At 37.9% G+C, this 20,252-nt stretch overlaps 1 protein-coding gene across 1 annotated transcript in view; it reads right to left on the bottom strand.

The window, feature by feature from the left end:
* The window catches only part of GLG1 (golgi glycoprotein 1), a 168,457-nt gene that overhangs the window by 34,777 nt on the left and 113,428 nt on the right, over positions 1-20,252 (bottom strand). The window contains exons 3-7 of the mRNA XM_006860310.1: positions 15,801-16,016; positions 10,533-10,736; positions 9,461-9,532; positions 8,603-8,786; positions 5,169-5,383 (exon numbers count right to left, since the gene is read on the bottom strand). Of these exons, the coding sequence (XP_006860372.1) occupies positions 5,169-5,383; positions 8,603-8,786; positions 9,461-9,532; positions 10,533-10,736; positions 15,801-16,016 (891 nt within the window). The remainder of the gene's footprint in view (positions 1-5,168; positions 5,384-8,602; positions 8,787-9,460; positions 9,533-10,532; positions 10,737-15,800; positions 16,017-20,252) is intronic.

Genomic DNA, 20,252 nt, shown 5'->3' with positions numbered 1-20,252 from the left:
CAACTGAGTTCTCTAACCTTGACCGTGAATTTTTCTGGTTAAGCCATCACTATTGAGTTGGAACTGACTCTACTGCAATGGGTTAAGGATTGCTAGCCTAGCAGTTTTAAACCACCCCTAGACATTTGAGAAACAAAAGACCTTTACAATTTGAAAGTTGCTTCTAACCTTATAGCTACTTACCTTCTTATCAGATTACCGAACCTGACACTTAAAGTCAAGCCAGAATTAAGTGGAGGAGAGTACAGAGAAGACAATCCCAGTCAGAGACTCAATTTGGTTATAAGAATCTACAATTTGAATTTTGCTGCAAAGACACTGGTATTAATTACAAAAAAAGAGAAATCAATACTTTGCTTGATCTAATGCTTGCCATGGCACCAGAATAGAGCCTCAGATTCTCTTTCCTGTCTTTCAGAAGCAGGTGGGAATAATCAGAAGACCTGAGTCCTATGGATAGTTCTGGATCTTCCAGATGTTAGCTTTGAGAACATGGGAAAGTTGACTAACCTTTAATATGTTTCCTTTCACTGCAAAAGATTATAGGAAATAATACTATATAAGAGAAAGTTATAAAGCATTTTACAGAGGTAAAAGCTCATTATTAATACATACAGGGTTTAGGGGGCGGGAATCTGAAATAAGAGACAAAAAATTTGAAAACCAGATTCCCTATGGGCCTCAAGCTCTTTTCCCCCCAAGTTCCTGTGTCACTTTCTCTGCCTCTGCCAGGAGTCTTCTCTGGCCTTCCCACGTAGGGGATCAAATGTGCTCAGAGGGAGGCACTGATCCCATCATGTAATTACTGGAGAATATAGACAGAAAGGAAATAAGGAGGAAAAAAAGCCAACAATTTTCTCTCTGTAAAGATATGGTAATCACTAAGAGAGAAATACACAACATTTCCACTATTCTGGGATGGAAGCTACACTGATTTGGGTAATAACTTAAAGAAACTGCACAACACGGTGGTTAGTTGGTAGGAAGATTACCCCTGTTGATAAAGTTTATATCCTTTTCTGAAGGAAGTTATAAGCAACATGGGAGCTTGGGAGTTTTGCAAGAACTTTATGAATTAAACACACTTTGAGTGACAGACAAACTTTGGCAATATACAATGAAAGCATCATAGAAGACTGTAGCTATTAAAAGGAGAAAACAAATGTACTACAGGCTACGGGCTCAAAGGATTACATGACTCTGAAATTTAGTGAGGGCAGTTTGGGAAATAAACACTAGTAACATAAATGTCTATGTGATATAGCTAGAAACATCACCACAGAAAGCTTGTAAGTCCGTCTTCTGCCTATAACTGATTGGAATACCTAAAATGGGGCTACAACATGCCCAGTGAAGAAGGCTTCCTGAGGAGCCTTTGCATGGCATAAGACCATAGGTGGTATCCTGAACCCATCCAAAATCTTCTGAGGTGGGAAATCTCTACTTGAAAGGACAAGCAGATCAGCTAGGAGCAGCTAGATGAACAGAAGATCCTTCTTGAAAGAAAGACTGACAGGAAAATTAAAAACAATAATGGTAGTCTGGCTGACTACTACAAGAACAAACAAGTTGTTCACCCAGGAGACATCAAGGCAAGTGGTCGAGTCCCCTCAGGGCAAATCCCCTTCCAAGACTAAGACTCAAAGGGAATACACGAGCAGGCATGCGGTCTGACTGATGACCATGCTGATCACCAATAAGGGGAAGTGAGGGAAAAACAGCAATGAAGTTGTGAGCTAAGTCCAACCACATTCAAAAGACTCCTGTGAATTTGGGTAGAGACCTGGTTGGCCAGCAGTATGGCAAGACCTGGGGACTCCTAGGCCCAGAGACAGTGACATAGCCACAAAGGACTAGAGTGGAGAGTAAAACGTCCAGATGATAAGAAGTGAGGGCATATATATATCCACTTGACCTGGCTTCAATGGCTGGATGATCAGAGCTCACGAAGAAGAAAGAAGAGGGAAAAGAGTAATCTGATATAATTTGATGAACTTGACCTACATCTATGGATGTAGTACCTCAAAAGAGGGAACAAAATCTTTACAGCAAGATCATTCCCACTCCCTCGGTACACAGAATAGACAGGGATGGGTAACTTGGACATTGGCTACCCAAAATGGAGGGGTTACAAGGCAAAAAGTAACTGGCTTACAGGCTTTCAAGAGGGAGCCTAGACCCAGAGGGCACGGAGGAAGGTAGAATCTCCACTGAATAGAATCTAATCTATCTGGATGGGGCTGATGAAGGGAGATAGAGATAAGACACTTGTGGTACAATAGTGTATAATTGCTATCAGGACTGACAGTGAGGGTTGGAAATGTAAAGACAGACATTTTGTAGCAAAAGGAGGGAGTGGTTGACTTTGCAGTCCAGGAGCAGAGGTCCCTGGAACCATCAAGGGAGAAGAGTGGAGTGTGGGACACTACCCAGAGAAGCAGTGATGCCAGAGATGTTGGCAGAGACGATGACGTGGAGAGATGGAGCGGTTGGGGACTCTAGACCCAAAGAGGGAGAGGGGCTGTGTGCTGATGATCAGGGGACAGGCTTGTGGGGTATATCCTTTGGTTGTTTGATGATGCATGGAGGGGCTTGTAATTATATCAATGAAACTACATACAATAGAAAGAATGTAAAGCTAATGTTCTCCCATGTAAACTATCACATAATTCACAATAAAAACTATAAAAAATGGCTATGTTATTATCCATCCACTCCAGCCCCTGCTAAGTTTAAGGACAATCTGGGAAAATGTGAGTTTGGGCCCAGAGTCATCCAGTCATAACTGACAAAGATTTAATAAGTATTCAAGATGATAGTGTATTTGGAAGAACTTGTACTCATTAAGATAATAATTATCCTATGCTTCACAATTTATTATTTAAAACATCACCAGACAGAGACCAAGGAAAATTAATGGTCAACTGCAAGTACTGACGTCTACTATATTATGGAAGAAAACAAACAAACAAAACAAAACAAAAAACAGGAAAAAACTTGCTCAAAAGAAATGATTTCAAAACATTCCTTTACTTGACTGATGATGGATAATATAGAAGAGTAAGGAAAAAAAATGTTTCTTTTTGGGATTTTTCAATTTTTGTGAGCAAAGGCTAAAAGCCATAGGTCCATAAATATGAAAATAAAGTGCTTCTTTTCATGTGTTTAAACCAAATGTGGGCAAACCCTTCTAGGTTTGACAAGTACTTCTGGACAAGAAAGGTGAAGTGGGTGGTACTTATTTATCTTTCAAGGTGAATCACTAGCTCTTTTAAGAATCTGAACTTTAAAATCCCTCGGTAAACCCATTACCTTCAAGTGGATTCTGAATCACAGTTTACTTATTGTAATTGTTAAGTGATACAGAGTCAGTCCGGACGACTCATAGTGACCCTCTCCAGGGCTTCCAAGGAATGGCGGGTGGGTTTAAACCACTGACCTTACAGTCAACATTCTAGTGCTTATCCCCAGCGCCCACCATGATTCCATCCCATAGTTAACTGTTGTTGTCGTTAAGTGCAGTCGAATTGGTTAACACATAATGACCCTGTACAGCATTTCTGAGGCCATAAATCTTTGTGGGAGCAAAAAGCCTCTTCTTTCTCCAGTGGCGCAGCTGGTAGATCAAACTGTCAAACTTGTGGTTCCCAATCCAGTGCTTATCCTACAGAGCTACCACGCTACCCCATAGTTTACTAGATGCCTCAAAATAAAGTAAAATCTGTATATTATCATTATGTTTTTCTTTCTGTATATTTTAGTACAAAAAAGAACTACAGACTCTCCTTTTCGTACTAAATTAAGAATGAAATGCAAATATAGGATGTCTCATGACATAGTCCAGTGCTGTGGCCCAGGTACACGTCTGAGCACATAGCTTACGAGGGAAGTCACCAGCAACAGCTGCTCTTTAGGAGCTCCTTTTGTGTGCCATCGAGATGATTCCGACTCATATACGTGCCAAATTCAAACCACAGTAGATCCCAGGAGGCCTCCTTCTAATCTGGCTTGGTAACTTGGAGAAAAGGCTACATTTTGTCTATTTTCCCCACCATTTTTGTGTACATATACAAGTATGTGGTATATAAATGACCAATTAGAGTTTTCTAAAATTTCACTGGTGAGAGAGCCTTTCCAGTTTAGGATTAGCAATGGACTGTGGACTACAAGGTAGGCAGTTCAAACCCACCAGCTGCCCCTGGAAACCCTATATATGGTCCCGATGAGTTGGAGCCAAATTGATGGTACTTAACAATAACAACTACTGCTACATTTGGTATTTTGAATTGCTCAAAAACTCTTATCCAGTAAAAGGTAATAAAAATAGACAATGGTAGTGAAACTTTTTAATATCTTCAGACCTTCATATTGTGGGTCAGATTTGCAGTTATTCAACTGTTTATAAAACTATGGATCAAGAGTAATTTAATTTCCCATGAAGAATATATTTACTTCCCAGAATTTCTTTCTATAAATGAGTGTAAAGTTTGGATGTGGAAGAAGGGGTATGTGCTTTAAAAAAGGATAGCATAATTTCTGGAAACTACATGCTCTCATGATCCTTCAGACCAGGAATTCATGCTATGCTATATGTCAGAAATAGCACACTCTTAGAAAAGTTCAATTCACGTCAGCTCTCAGTCTCAACTAAATCAAACCCATCAGGACAGGCAAACTCTCTTACGGTGGAGGACCTTTCCTGATTTACAAAAGTCTGTCTGCCTTAATTTTAAATTTAATAGATCAAATCTAGCATGTTACCCTGTTTTTAAAAACTCAAGCAACCAACGTATTTTATCTATGTAAGTATATAGCTCTTTTTATTATGATTTCAAACTTTTACTATGCAGAAAAGTCTACATTCTTACTAAGAAATAACTGCAGCAACAATGCCCCTTGGGCTGGTTCTTAGTACCTTATGTTCACTGTGATGTCAAAACTGTGCTACGTAAAGCAAGGTGATACAGTATCAAGAAGAAGTATACCAGCTGAGAAAACATGACATTAAAAAGGGCATATACTGATGGTCCATGGAAGGGGTTGAAATTATTATAATGACACAAAGTGTATGATTTCTTGGATATGGGACTGATGATCTTCATTGAATTCATGCTAAAAGTTAAAAAAAAAAAAAGAAGAAGAATGACAGTAGAAAGATCTCTTCTTACCGCCTGTTGGCAGTTCATTCCAAGGTCTCCCTTCTCGCCTCGAACTACTTTCATGAGACAGTGTAGGGTTCGTCCTTTTCGATGTAATCCAGAACAGTGGTGTTCAATTTCTCCCCGACAGCTCAAGATGATCTCAGGACTCAGAGAAAAGTCTTCCATCAACATGCGTCGGTAATCCAACATCTCCCCCTGGCATTCACTGCTTACTTGTCGCCCTAAAATAAGTCATAGTGTTATGGAGAGTAAGCATTAGGATTAGAATCAACACATATTAAAAGTTACTGATATTGTTCGTTGCCATTGAACAGGTGCCATCTCATGGTAACCCCATGTATTAGAGAACGCTGCCAGTCCTGTGTCATCTTCATGACTACTGGAGAGGGGTGTGCTTGAGTCCACTGTTGAGGCCACTGGGCTCATCTTCCAGTACTAGATCTGTTGTGACCCTTAAGATTTTCACCGGCTAATTTTCAGAAGTTGACAGACATGGCTTTCTTTCTAGTCTGCTTTAGCCTGAACTTCTGCTGAAACCTGTCTACCAGGGGTAAGTCTGCTGGTGTTTGCAATACTGGTGACATAGCTTTCAACATCATAGCAACATACAAGCCACCACAGTACAACAAACTGACAGATAATGGGTATTAAAAATACACATTTCTTATTCAGTCATAAAGAGAAACAAATTTCGGATCCATGCTAAATACAGATGGACCTTGAAAATAGTATGCTGAGTCAGACATGCTGTTTGTTGTTGTCAAATGCTGCCAAGTTCCAACTCATAGTGACTCTGTATAGGGTTTCCAAGAACAACTGGTGGGTTGAATCCACTGAACTTGCAGTTGGGACAAATATTGTATGATCTCAATATTATGAAATGATATATAATAGACAAATACATTGTTATTGTTGTTAAGTGCCATCAAGTCAGTTCCAATTCATAGTGACCCCATACAGAGTTTCTGAGGAGTGGCTGGTGGGTTTGAACCACCAACCTTGTGGTTTGAACCACCAACTGTGTGTTTAGTAGTCCACTACTTTTCCTCCAGTGTCACACCATGATAAATACACACAGACCAAAATTTATTAATGGTTAAGGAGGGTGCAGGTGTGTGCAGGTGTGGAAATGGGGGTCAATTCCATAAGATGTACTGCATTTCTATTAAGAGTGATAAAAAATTTTTGAAATGGGACCATAGTGAGAGATGAACAATATGTTGCTGTCAAATGCCATCAAATCGATTCCAACTCATAGTGACCCTGTACAGTTGGTGGGTTTGAACCGCCAACCTTGTGGTTCGCAGTCCAGTGCTTATCCTACAATGCCATACCACATAGTGAATATAATTAATGTTACTGAATTATATATGTAAAAATGTTTGAAATGGCAAATGTTTTCTATTTTACCAGTTTAAAAAAAAAAAAAAGGCACACGTTTCTGCCTAGAGTAGAATTTAACAGTCCCGCTCTTCTCTAGACGGAAATACATAACTTGCCAAAAACTGCAGATGCAAAACATAGACTTATGTTAGAGACTATGGTTTATCCTGTCAATGTCTGCAAAATAGAGATTTTTTTTTTCTCCCTTTTTAATTTTTATTGTGGTAAATCTATATGTAACAATCATATGCCTTTTCAATGCATTACAGAGCTTTTATACTACTGAACTAATAATGCAAATGCTTCATCAATGGAAATTTTATCAGTAAGGTAAATATTGGGATAAAAATGAAAATCACAGAACAGTCCTTGCTGGTCCACACAGTTAAAGCTTGTACAAAAGACAGTATCTCAAATATTCACCATCATCCCCAGACCATCCCCCCAAACACATCCTTTTCTTGCCTGCTAGTAAAAAATAGAGATTCCCAAAACCAACTTTACTAAGGTAAAAATCAACATATAATAAATTGCCCATATTTACATAATTCAGTAACTTTTGATACATAGGTTTATCTCATCTGCTTCTCACGACAACAGTCACTTACCAGTTTGCCTTTTTTCAAAACAAATTATTTATTTTTTAAAAAAAGAAGTATCAATGGAATCATACAGTATAGTCATTTCTCTTGGGTAAATATCTAGGATTGTATGACTAGTTTATATGATATATTATACTTAATTTCCTAAGAATCTGGCAAGTTGTTTTCCAAATAGGCTATACCATTTTAAATCCCTTCATCAGTGTATGGTAATTTTAGTTCCTTCATAGCCTGTTAATCAGTAATTGGTACAGTCCATCTTTTAATATTAGCAATCTACATTTTTTCAGAATTAGCAGCTCATATCCTTTAAGTCTTTGTATATTTTTGTTACCTTGCAGATTAAGGACATAAACACGCTATATGGTTTAATACTAAAATGATGCTAAAATATGCATACTGCTTTAGAATAGGCTTTCACCAATCCACACTCCTACGTTTTCCATTCCAAGAAAGTTTCATCGAATGTCCAGACCATAATAAAAATGTCAAACTGCCTTAAAAAAAATGCCCTTTTTGTGGTATTTAGTCTAAGACTATGTATGCAAGGTATCTGGTTGCTGTTCCATCCCTTTTTAAATTTAGGAATCTTTCTCTATCCAGATGCGGGAGGGTTTTAAAACAAAAACAAAAGAAACACCAAGAAACAAAAGAAAACAAAAACCACTAAAAATTTCTAGGTTTTAGGTTGTCTTTTTTTTCCATTTAACTTTTTAATCACTAGCCAATTGTCTGAGTACCATTTATGCAATAAGAGCCAGAAAGTTCATCTTCACAGCCTGCATGTGATACTAAGAAAGACAACCCTGACTTTCTACTATGGTTCCTGTGAGAGATGGACTCTTGGACTAAACAGACCATGGCTCTGACTCTGTGGTAGCAATTCTTTCTTCAAAAAAATGTTGAATACATACATTTAAAAGATTAAAGTATTTGAATTTGAGTAATATACTTACCTGGAATCTAATATGGTGATGTAGGTTAAGTACTGGACTGCTAAATGGAACATTAGCAGTTCAAACCCACCCTCCGCTCCTCAGAAACACTATACAGGGTCTCTATGCTTTGGAACCAATTCCATAGCACTTAACCGCAATATTGCAGTTGTTAAGTGACATTGAGGTGGTTCCAACACATAGCAACCATGTACAGAGTTTCCAAGGTTATACATCTTTGTGGGAGCAGAAAGTCTCATCTTTCTCTTGTAACAATATACTTATAAAATTATTATTTTTTTTAATGTTAGAAAGTAAAGAAAAATGCTGGGGCTTGTTGAGCTTCAACAACACTTATGGATACCAAGTCTTCAGTTCCTAGGGTTGTTTACAAAGAAAGGCTCCTTGGTCACAAGGCACAGTTGCACTCAAAAGAGTCAATGCAGAAAAAAATTAATTTGTCATTTATAGGTGTGAATCCAAAAAGGAGTCAAAAGAATGAATAGGAATGAACTCTTACCTCTGTGTACAGCTGACTCCAGACACATGAGAAGGTAGGAGAGCCTGGCTTCCCGGGATCGAGGCAGGTTTTCCACATTGCACCGGTATTTCTTCAAGTCACTCTTACAGGATTTGGCCAAAGAATAACTGACTTTATAGTCCTGGGCAATCAGCTTTTGGCGGGTTGTGAGTGCTTCTCGACACTGAGGAAGAATGCAGCAAGAGAGTTGCAAGGCTGTTCACATGGCTCAGCTGCTCACACACGTCTTTAAGACAAGCGCAGAGACTTACAGCCAAGCATGCTGCAGATTACCAAAAGTGAGACTTTTATCAAAATGCCCATCTTGAAGTTGGCTAAAATTTAGCACAAGTGTGTTAAACTTGCGTGGCATGAGGTAGGAGCAAATGATAGCAACCCCAACAGTTTGGAAGCTCCATTTTATTCCTTTTCAATGTTATTATTCAACAGCATTATGATTATTAATATTACTATTATTTGTTAGGGACGGAGGACTAACAATGAGATGGCTATTGAAGGTAAATGGCTAGTTATCTATGAAACACATTAGTCTGGTTACCCTAACCTTCCTGAGTATGGAGAGCTTGCCTCAGTGCGAATCTTACATAAAAGGCTCCAATTTTACATTAAAAATAAGCTGCCTGATATCTTGGTATCAAAATCAGGGCTTCATTTTCTTGGTGTAAGCCAAATACGCTTTAGCTTGCTATTAAAATCCAAGTATATCACCTCTGAAAAGGGTAAGGACATCAATCATTTATATACAGATATGAGCATATAAAAATATTTTTTGAGAGGTTCTGCAAAAGCTTTTTTAGGAATGAATAAAATACTGGTTTGTTTCAAAGCAAGACTTACCTTTTCACTCATAGATTCTTCAAATTTGTGGTTAAAGAGGCACTTATACACTCTGCCTTCACCAGCTTGTGTCTAGAAGACATCAATATTATTGTTATTATCAAAGCAGTTATGCTGGGCACTATGCACAATTTCATACAGTCGAACCTTTGGATAAATGACTTGGCCACTTAAAAAATGTCAGCAGCTTTTGTAAGACAAGTGATTGTTGCAGCAAAAGGGGGGGAAAAATTCCCCATAATCTGTCTATTTGTTCTCAGGTATACTGTTACTGAGGAAGCTGAAAAAAGCATCAGAATGAATCTCCTTTCTTACAATTTTATGCTAGAGTCAATAAAACCCTTGTAATATAATCAGTGGCTCTGATGGTTATAGCAGCTAATTCAAAACAGAGGGCAGAGTGAAAGTTTATACAAGAAACTCAGCCCTTAGTTTTAAGGTTTAAGGATAGAAACTATTCTATTTAAAGTGTTAGAAAGCAGTCCTATAGAATCTGAAGACTGTAATCAAGGATTTCATTTTAAAAGCCAAAAAATACACACACACACATATATATACATGTGTGGCGCTGTAGGATTAGCGCTGGACCACAAGGTCAGTTTGAACTGCAAGGCTGGGGTTCAAACCCACTAGCTGCTCGTCAGAAACCCTATACAGGGTCACTATGACTCAGAACTGACAGTATTTAACAAAATGTGTATATTTGTCTCTCTCTACATACATGTCTGTGTATGTACATATATAAATATTACAATAAGTTTAACACAAGAAATAGATGCAAGTAAGATTCCATGGCAAAATCCGAGTATAGATAAAGATAATTTCCGGAATTGAAATTAGGAAACGCGATGAGAGCCAAAAAGATACTGTGTTAAGACTACTGAAGTCAACTGGTGATGAGAAGTTAACATCATCGAGGCTGACCATCTAATTTTATTTTCTCTTACTCCAGGACCAATTTCACTGTCCATTTAGAGACCTTTCTATGTTGTTAGGGTTTGTGGTAGCTTCTTTTATTTTGGAACACGGTGCAAGAAATATGTTTTTAAAGCGGGGAACTGAGCTGACTCACATTTTCACAAAAACGTTCCCGATCATCTCGACAAGCAAAATATAAATGCCGGTCCAAATGAAAGTCATCTGAAGACAGCTCAGCCACTCGAAGAATGGCTTTCTTGCAGACTTCAGAGACTTGAGTCTTGGGATCTTTTTCTTCTGCTTCTTTCACCAGACCTTTCTCCAAGCATGATACCACCTCACCTTGTGAGTGTGCATCCTAAAATAATAAAGATGTCTGCTATTTTAAGACACACGACAAATATCTTCTAACAAACATTATTTGGCTTAAAAAATTATATTAAAGGAAAAAAACCCACCCAACATATACAGTTAGCTTATTGCTATTCTATTGACAGTACAAGTGAGAGGCAATCACCTGTGGAAGTTAAAGAAAGTGTTCTCAATAATCTGTCCTTTGCATATAGCAAGTGTATAAAGAGGGACCCTAGGGAAATTAATTACAGTTAATACTAGAAATAAGAATGTGAATATTTAAAGTTTAAATTGTCAGAAAAATTTTACAAAATGTAATCAGCCCTATGTTCTGATAATAGTTCATGTCAATATTGAAACACCATTGCAGAAATCTCTGTTCATTTATCTCTAAGGGTAGGTATTTACCAAATAACAGTCAAGTTAAATAAACAATCAAACCAGAAAATGTACTGAGAATCGATAATATAGAAACCCCCTTTGTCATTTTTCTGCTCTGTACTGTTTACAAACACCTCAGCATATTCATTCTGTAGTGTAACACTCACTATGATAATTTCCATTTATCTTAAAGGATTTAACAACAACAACCACCATTCAAAAAACCTACTTTTGGGGTTTTCCTAAAACTATCCAATTATCTTCAATTGTGTATTGCATCATCTCCATAGCAGCAGTCAGCATTTATTCATCTAAAATATGAGAAACTCAAGCGTTCTAATATTCCATACACAGAAAATAAGTTTCAGCAACTTGGGAGGTTCTTTCTAAGTACTTTCTAAGCAGCTCCCTGGATGCTATGAAGGAAGCCTTCTATATACAAAGGAACTAGGTGGGTCTCAAGAAAATCAGACTCCAAACATGGACTTGCACCAAGGCAAGGACATCACAGGTAAAGCTGCAGTACAATATGAGAAAGAATGCCTATTTGCCTAAATCATGTATGCTCATCATTTAAAATTGTGTTACTATGGTTCATATATACAATAGAGTACCATGAACAGAAGGAAGAAACAAAGAAATAGAGCAGCTTTCTATCTATTGATGTGAAAGCACCTCCACCGCAGTTAAGTGAAGAAGGCAAGGTGCAGGAAAGTCTGTATAAAGCATGTGACTTTTCATGAAAGTAAGAGGGGATATAAGAAATCATAATTTGTATTTGTATAATAGTACATTAGCAGCAGCAGTTTAGAAGTATATGGAAAATTTAAATGACTCAAAAAAGTCTAAGAACAAGAAGATACTAGCAAATTCTGAGACCTTCTTATTCACTAATCTCACTCACTTAAAATTCTATCTAATGCTTATAAAAACTTGGAATGACCAAAGAGTTGTTCTGGAGAGTAATTCTGAATAGATAATAAACAGTAAGGAAAGAGGAAAGTGAATAGAAACTCCAGAAATTCAGAGTAAGAAATTTCTACCTAATTTATGAATGACCTGTATGTTTTCCTGACTATGGCCCACTTAGGCAAGACCAATCCATTTCCACCTTCCAAAGGAAAGACAAATCTATGATAATATTGTTGTTGTTAAGTGCCGTCGAGTCGGTTCCGACCCATAGCGACCCTGTACAGGGTTTCCGAGGATGTAAAGCTTTATGGGAGTAGAAAGCCTCATCTTTCTCCCACGGAGCGGCTGGTAGTTTCGAATCGCTGACCTTAAGGTTTGCAGCCTGATTTGTAACCACTACACTACCAGAGCTCCTATAGGTTTCTAAAAAATGTATTAGTCATTTACTGTTTACATTACACATGAGATTAGTATAAGCATGATTTTAGACTATAAAGCAATGTCCTATACTAAATTTTAGTATCCTATAATAAATTATAGGGTAACTTATAAGGAGCTCTGGCAGCATAGTGGTTACAAATGGGCTGCGAACCTCAGGGTCAGCAGTTCGAAACTACCGGCTGTTCCGTGGGAGAAAGATGAGGCTTTCTGCTCCTGTAAAGATTTATAGCCTTGGAAACCCTGTACAGGGTTGCTATGAGTCGGAACTGACTCCACGGCATATAACGACAGTAACAACACAATAACTTATATAGTAATGTGCTCATAATCATATATGAAAATCAGTATCTATAAGAATCAAACCAAAGGGACTTGATTTTCTGATCAGAGGATCTGAAGGCCTGTAGCTCATACCTGGAGAATCACGGTTCTAAAGAATCAGAAGAGATTGAAAATAACAGCAAGATAATCAAATCTTTGTTTCAATTTAGACTTGAAACCTGGCATTACATTAAAACAAAACAAGATTCCATATAATAAGTCAACTAAGTGTTTCCATGCATATTTAGGACACATAATTGTAAACATGCCACTAATAAGATTAAACATTTAGGACTATTGTATTTCTTTATGATTCCATTTGCTTCTTAGATTTAAGGCAGCAGTATCATAATCTGAGCACTCTCTAAGGCCCTAAGATATAATTTAATGATAGCAATCGTGGCATTACACATTGATGTTAGGTCATAACATCACTTTCCATTAGATGTTTCTATTCATAGTTTCTTCAAATAAAGGTATTTTAGGAATTCTTTTTGGTCCCTAGAAGTTCTGAGCTTTTTATAGTTTAGTCCATTTGAGTTGGACAGCTGAAATGTATGTAACTACTTGTCAATAAAGACTATACAGCTAACTTCCAAAAATGAATGAAAGCAAGCAAGAGAGATAAATTATAGCTGTAATGATTACACCGTGGACCACTGGTCACAAATGTGAAAAAGTATCACCATTAATCATTAAAGACTGTGTCTAGCACACTAGTGTGGAGGTTTTTAAAGGAATAAGGATTGGAATTGGATGTAATTTCCAAAACCTTTAAAAAAGTCAGAAATGTCCTAAATTATCAAGGTATTACATACATTCATGCCACCTCAGAGTTAGCCAAGAAGAAAATAATCTGTCTTTTGTATTAAAATTGGCCTTTCTTTAGCTGCCTGAAAACTTTATGACAAACTCTCAGAGCTTTCAAGACAGATTCAGAGGTGGCCTGTGAAATGGGATGGAGCCTTGTGCTGGCTGGCATGAAGGAGAGAGAACCAGGGCCTTGGTGAGAGACAGGCAATACCCAGGATTAAACTCTTTATCTGAACCCATGCCCCCTTAATCAGTGATGGAGGCCTGCAAACTAGGTCACAATGAACAAACAGGGGACAGAACAACCAAGAGGTTTTAATTTATGACACATTTCTGAAACAGTGGATTAATGAGCAGCAGTATTTAATCACTGACGCCACAAGTCTTGGACTGCTTCTCCCACTAGCATCCATTATTTTGGGGGAATTTCTTTTACTTTTGCTGAGCAAACAAATTTGGAATAAAGCAGGCCAAATTGTGGTGACCTTCTGGACACCAGACTAGTAAGTAAAAAAATAAGATCCGCTATAACTAAGGAGGAAGAAACTAGTGAGGTAGTTATTTCCTTTTCTGCCTTTACTAAAACCAGTTCTTTTGAGTAAAGATAATTATACATCATGTTTATAGAGCTTTGTTCTTCTAGAAAGCTGAAAGCGCCTTCACATTATCTTAAAATTTTCTACATTTTAAATACCTTCCTTTTATAGATGCAGATAAAAGTAGTTTTATTATGGTAAAAAGTAAAGTTTGAGGGGGGGAGTAAAGTAGAGTCTTGGTGCCACAATCATTAAGCGCCTGACTGCAAACTGAAATATTTGTGGTTTAAATCCAACAGCTGTTCCACAGTAGAAAAGACGTGGGAATCTGCTCCCACAGAGGTTAACCCACTGCCATTGAGTTGATTCTGAGTGTAGCGACCCTGCATAATGTTTTCAAGGCTGTAAATCTTTACAGTAGTATAAAGCCTCATCTTTCTCCCTTATAGTGGCTGGTGAGTTTGAACTGCTGATCTTACAGCAGTCTGGTACTTATCCTACAGTGCAACTCCAGGGCTCTTTCCCATAAAGATGACAGCCTAGGAGGTCCCATGGAGCAATTCTAGTCTGTCATACAGGACAGCCATGAAGTTGGAACTGACTCAACAGCACACAACAACAACAGTAAGGCATAAACAGAGAAAGGTTCAAGAACTTAGCCCTCTCCTAATCTAAGTACTTGTCCCACAAGACTATGAAATACTTTGTCAGGGGAACATTATAGGTAATCATCAACAGGTCAAATATTTTGAAGATAACATTACTCTTTGCAGATAGTAATTTCTCTCTGTCCCACACAGCTGTGATGCCAGCTACGTTAACTAAGTTGAAGAATTCCTAACCAGACTTAAGGGCACCTTGAGTTTTGGTAACAAACTCAACTGAGTCAATAAGGATGCCTGGAGTCTCTAAGAAAAAAAACATAAATACTTATTGATAATCACAAGGCCTGCTGTTCTGCTTAATGGCTTGGGAAAAGAAAATTACAGTACTCATCTTATCCTGTGTTGAACAAAGATAACCGATCATCTGGCACCAAGACCTACTTTACAGTAAATCAAACCCTCATAGCTGAAGGCCAAAGACACATAACAATGAGGATATGGTGCACTCTGACTCATCCCCAGGCCATCCCATAAGTGACACTAAGAATCCCAGACACTCTTTACTGCCGGTTCCATCATGAAAAAAAGCTACGCAAATTTACTCTCCACCTACACCATGTGCATGCTCGGGTTTCACCTCTCCTACTTTTTGGAAATCCTCCCTTTTTCTTAAGAAACCTAACCCAATATTAGCAGAAATAGAAAGATTAAACTGCCCTGCCCTGCTTTTAGCAAGTAGAGAGCCAGACCTGGTGTGAATCTGGTCTCCACGTATCTCCATCTTCGCTTTTGATCAAGAGAAAATAGAGCTCTGTTCAACTGCTAATGCTCTCACTTGAAATTCTTCCGAGTATGAACAACAAGAACCCTAATACGAAGGGTCTGATGACAGTACTGATACTGTTACAGATAAATGGATGAAATGCATCCAAAGGTCAACTAGCCTGAGATCTTGGGACTATCAGGTAATAATTTCTTTAATTTCAACTTTAAGGTTACCTCCATCCCTGTGTTTTCCTTCAGCATGTTATTCATCATGCTGATAACACCTCTAGATACCTTTTCTCCAAGCCGAATGCTGCCACATTTCAGGATGTTGATGTCATTTTTGCAGTCATCCATGAAGCCACAGATTAGACGGTAATCACTGAAAATGATGGCCGTCATCTTGGTGATGTACTGGTGACACTGATACTCGGTGATGTTGCCTCTGTGATCCACCAAGCAGGAAACCAAGTAACCTTTTCCAACTGGTTCATCAGCACATTCTTTAATCTGCTCAAAATAAAGCAGCAGTTTTACATGTACACCCCATGCTCATGTTATCAAACAACTTTTCAGGAAGAGAAATTTCTAATATTTTCCTGTTGGTTTCCCATCTCTCTATGTAGGAGAAAAAGACAATAGCTGTTTGAAAAGAAGAACACATTAATTTTAATGAAAAATAGTGTATCATAAATATTCAGATTGTTGTGCCTAAGAAATGTCCAATTTACATTTCCCCCCCAAAATGTACATCTAAATATTTATGGATAGCTCATTTCTAAATGGAGTAAAACGTGCTTTTATGATCTTCAGCTTTAGGATGGTCCCTTTAGACAACCATGCAAAGAATGCAGTGGACAGTGAGAAGATGATGTAGGACGTAGGCCTGGAAAACAGGTGCAGAACTCAAGTCTAGTTGCATGAATCAAGCCAAACTACACAGCAAACTATTAGTTAGGTAAACCTCAAGGCCAAGAGTAGGGGAGGAGGGAAAGCATTATATTACTTCTTGACATGATATTAATGTGTTCTGAATTAACCATGGATTTGAACATGTGTTTTTGAAGTTAGCAGAACTCAAGCTTAACCACTGTGGTCTGGAACAGAAACAGGTTTAAAATGAAGTGCAGTGCAGTCTGGCAAGAAATCTGGGAAGAAGAAGGCCACTACAAACCTAATTTGGGTGGTTTAGACACATGATCTAGCAGATCAAGCAGAGTGATTCCACATGTTAGTGTTCATCCCAAACCACAAATGCTAATGAAGAAAACTAGCCAAAAATTGCTGAAGTTCAGACATAAAAAAATCCAATCTACCTACAAGATTTAAGTGTGAAAATATAAACCATAGAAGATTATTTGGAGCAATGAAAACCAAAGAGAATCCACGAGTTTTGACACAAGGAAATGTTTATTTTGAAGGGAGAGTTTTCTTTATTTCTTAAACCAACAGAAACAAATTAATCTCCCTCATGGTACACAGACCAAAACAATTGCTAAGGGGCTTCAAAAAGTTCCTGGAAAAATGGTATTAAAAGATAACGGAATTTTTCACAAACTTCTTGAAAGGATGGAGGAAAAAGTCACATACGAATTTTAATCCTTTAGGCAACAAGATCTCTTCAAGTTTAACTTCAAGTATCAAATCCAGACTGAGCTAAACACTCAGTTGAACGAAGACAAAAAATCATGTTTACTTTCAAGGAAGCAAACCTGAGAACTAATGTAAATAGTCTCATGCTGGCTTCAGAGGCAGCAGAGGTCTTTAATAAGTCAGGATGAATGAAATTCTCCCCATTTAACCTTAGATGCTTTTCCTATGATATCTATAAAGAAGGCCATGAATATATTTCTAGGAAAAGATTTTCTTGAGCAAACAGAGATGCGTTACAAAACAACAACAAAAAATCTTGAAAATTCCAGCATGTGTAATTCAAGTACACATACAAAAAAAAATCAGAATTAAAAAAACAGGACTAGTGGCACACACCTGAAGGAGAGAAACATTCCTATTCCTACAGGCAATTAATTGCCTAATACTGGGCAATCAATTAAATAATCTGAAGAGAGGCCAAGAGCACATTTTGAATGCGATCCCCATTAAAAACATAAATGTATGCATACTGTTAACTTCAATCAGTTGAGATATTTCTGAAACACAGAGATATAGTAGTATCTATATGTATTTTAGTTCACCAAATGAAATAGGGTGTAGCGTTTGAATTAGAAGTTACTGCTCTCCCCAACCATTCTGCTGGATAGCAATTTTTTTTCCTTCTGTTTTAGTAAACGTCGAAAATTAAAAAGCAAAACAGCATTAAATCATCAACACATTCAAGAATGACTGTTAATTCTGAGGTAAATAAGGTCACTCTCTCTAACATGAGCCAAAAGGAACACAGGCAGTATTTGGCTCTATCATAGAGAGGACTTAGGAATTTTAGTTTGTACCTTCGTAGGTAAACTTGTGATGTTGTTTTTCATCTTGGAAGTGAGACTCCAAAATTAAGGAGACGGAGAGCGGTAGAACAAAATGTTTTGTTGGCAACTATGTTCTTGGTTGGTTGGTTGGTTATGTGCCGTGGAGTTGGTTCTGACTCATGGTGACCCTGTACAGGGTTTCTGAGGCTGTAAAGCTTTACGGGAGCAGAAAGCCTCAGCTTTCTTCCGCGGAAGATCTGATAGTTTTGAACTGCTGACCTTGAGGTTCACAGCATGATGTGTAACCACTATGCTACCAGAGCTCCTTAACTATGTTCTTAGTGATATTTAATTTTACTGACTCCAATATGTTAAGTGCCATCAAGTCTGTTCCGACTCACAGCGACCTTGCATAGGGTTTCCAAGGGTTTGAACCGCTGACCTTGTGATTGGCAGTCTAGTACTTACCCTACAGCACCACACTAGGACTCCAATATGATTTCCCTTTTTTCCCCTAAATCTTTTCCAAAATCAGAATACTGCAAATGGTTCATCATTACATATATGTTATAAAAAAGCCAGTCTAACTTTAAGAATGAAATATATTCTGAGCTGAATTTCCACATGATAATGAAAAGAGTAGGTATTTAACAGTTGAATCAAAATGGGACAAAACACATGTACATATGTACATATACAATGTCTCCAAAAGAAACTATAATAATTCCACAATACAGTTGTTGTTGTTGTTAGGTGCCATTGAGTTGGTACTGACTCACAGCAACCCTATGCACAGCAGAATGAAACACTGCCCAATCCTGGGCCAACCTCACTATTGTTGCCACACTTGAGTCCAATGATGCTGCCACCTGGCCAATCCATCTCGTTGGGGTGTCTTCCTCTTTTTCTCTGACCCTCCACCACAACATAGTAGAAGTGCACAAATATTAAAGTTCAAGCCTGGGAACTATTTTTTTGTTGGTATTTCTTTTTGTCAAACAAACACTTGTATTTTTAAGGTAGAGATGCAGAATATTAAAGCTAGAGTTGACGATCAATCTTTCAAACATGCTATTCCACGCTAAAGCCCCATATCAAACATGAAGAGGGAATGCTTTAAAGAATAAAATCTATCTGATATAATGTTAGAAGACCTGACGCACACACAAAAAGGTCCTCTAAGATCTTACAATGACATATGTGAGGAGTACAAGCTGAGGGCTGATCTGGGGGGCTTGGGGTCTTAAGTGGAAAAAATAGCCCTCATTTAAGCCAAGCTTCTAATAGGATGAGCTTGAGGACAGCCCATATTGCAAGGTCTGTGATCGTTAACTTTAGAGTGGAAAAACAGCAAGTATCATATATGTACTTGAGTACACAGAAATCTCTGGCTTTTTGAAATTTCTAGAATTGATTACAACAAATAGACATTGCAAATCCTGTGAATTTAAAAATCTCATCAGGATTTTGAACAGTGAGATATATTTTCATTATTTTTGCCTTTATACTCAATATCCATTTTTAACAGATACATAATCATACTCTTATCTTTTATAATCCTAATTTCTATATTTGAATTGGATTCTCAATGTAGCGCTGTAGGATCAGCACTGAGCTGAGAACCACAAGGTCAGCAGTTCAAACCTACCCAGCTGCTCCTCGGAAACCCTACACAGGGAAGCTATGAGATGGAACCAATTCAATGCCACTTAACAACAACATTATTTGAAATATATGTTTCTATGGTTTAACTGATTCAATTGCACAGACAGGAAGTGGAGTATGTTTATGAGCCTCCTGGAGGAATAACACTTGGAAATGCCTCAGATATATGTAAACTGTAAAAGGTTAGCGAGAGGATACACTGGTGACATAAATAGTAGTATCCTCTGGGGACCAACAGAGCCTGATTTCAAAACTGTCAAGCATCAATTAAAAAAAAATGCACTGTAAGTGAAGGCGAATGCCATTGTAATTATGTCTTCCTTTTTTTCAATCAATACAGACGTAGATTCCAAGAAAAGTAGAGGCACGGAGCCCTTTTATGACTAAGGACTTTTTAAAGGTACTAGTCCTTTTATAGGAGTCCTGGTGTGGCACTGTGGGTTAATGTGTCAGACTGCAAAGCCATTTGAACTGCAAGGTCCATGGTTCAAGCTCACCAGTGGCTCCTTAGAAACCCTAAACAGGGTCGCTATGGGTAGGAACTGACTCAATGGCACTTAACAACAACAACAGTTCTTTTTATAAGGAGCTCTGGTAGTATAATGGTTATGAGTTGAGCTACCAACCTCAAGGTCAGCAGTTCGAAACTACCAGCTGTTCC

This window comes from Chrysochloris asiatica, unplaced genomic scaffold, assembly GCF_000296735.1.
Source record: "Chrysochloris asiatica unplaced genomic scaffold, ChrAsi1.0 scaffold00037, whole genome shotgun sequence".
In the NCBI taxonomy this organism is placed as follows: Eukaryota; Metazoa; Chordata; class Mammalia; order Afrosoricida; family Chrysochloridae; genus Chrysochloris; species Chrysochloris asiatica.
Note: the sequence above shows the minus strand (reverse complement) of the source record. Positions and strands in the feature narration are given on the sequence as shown.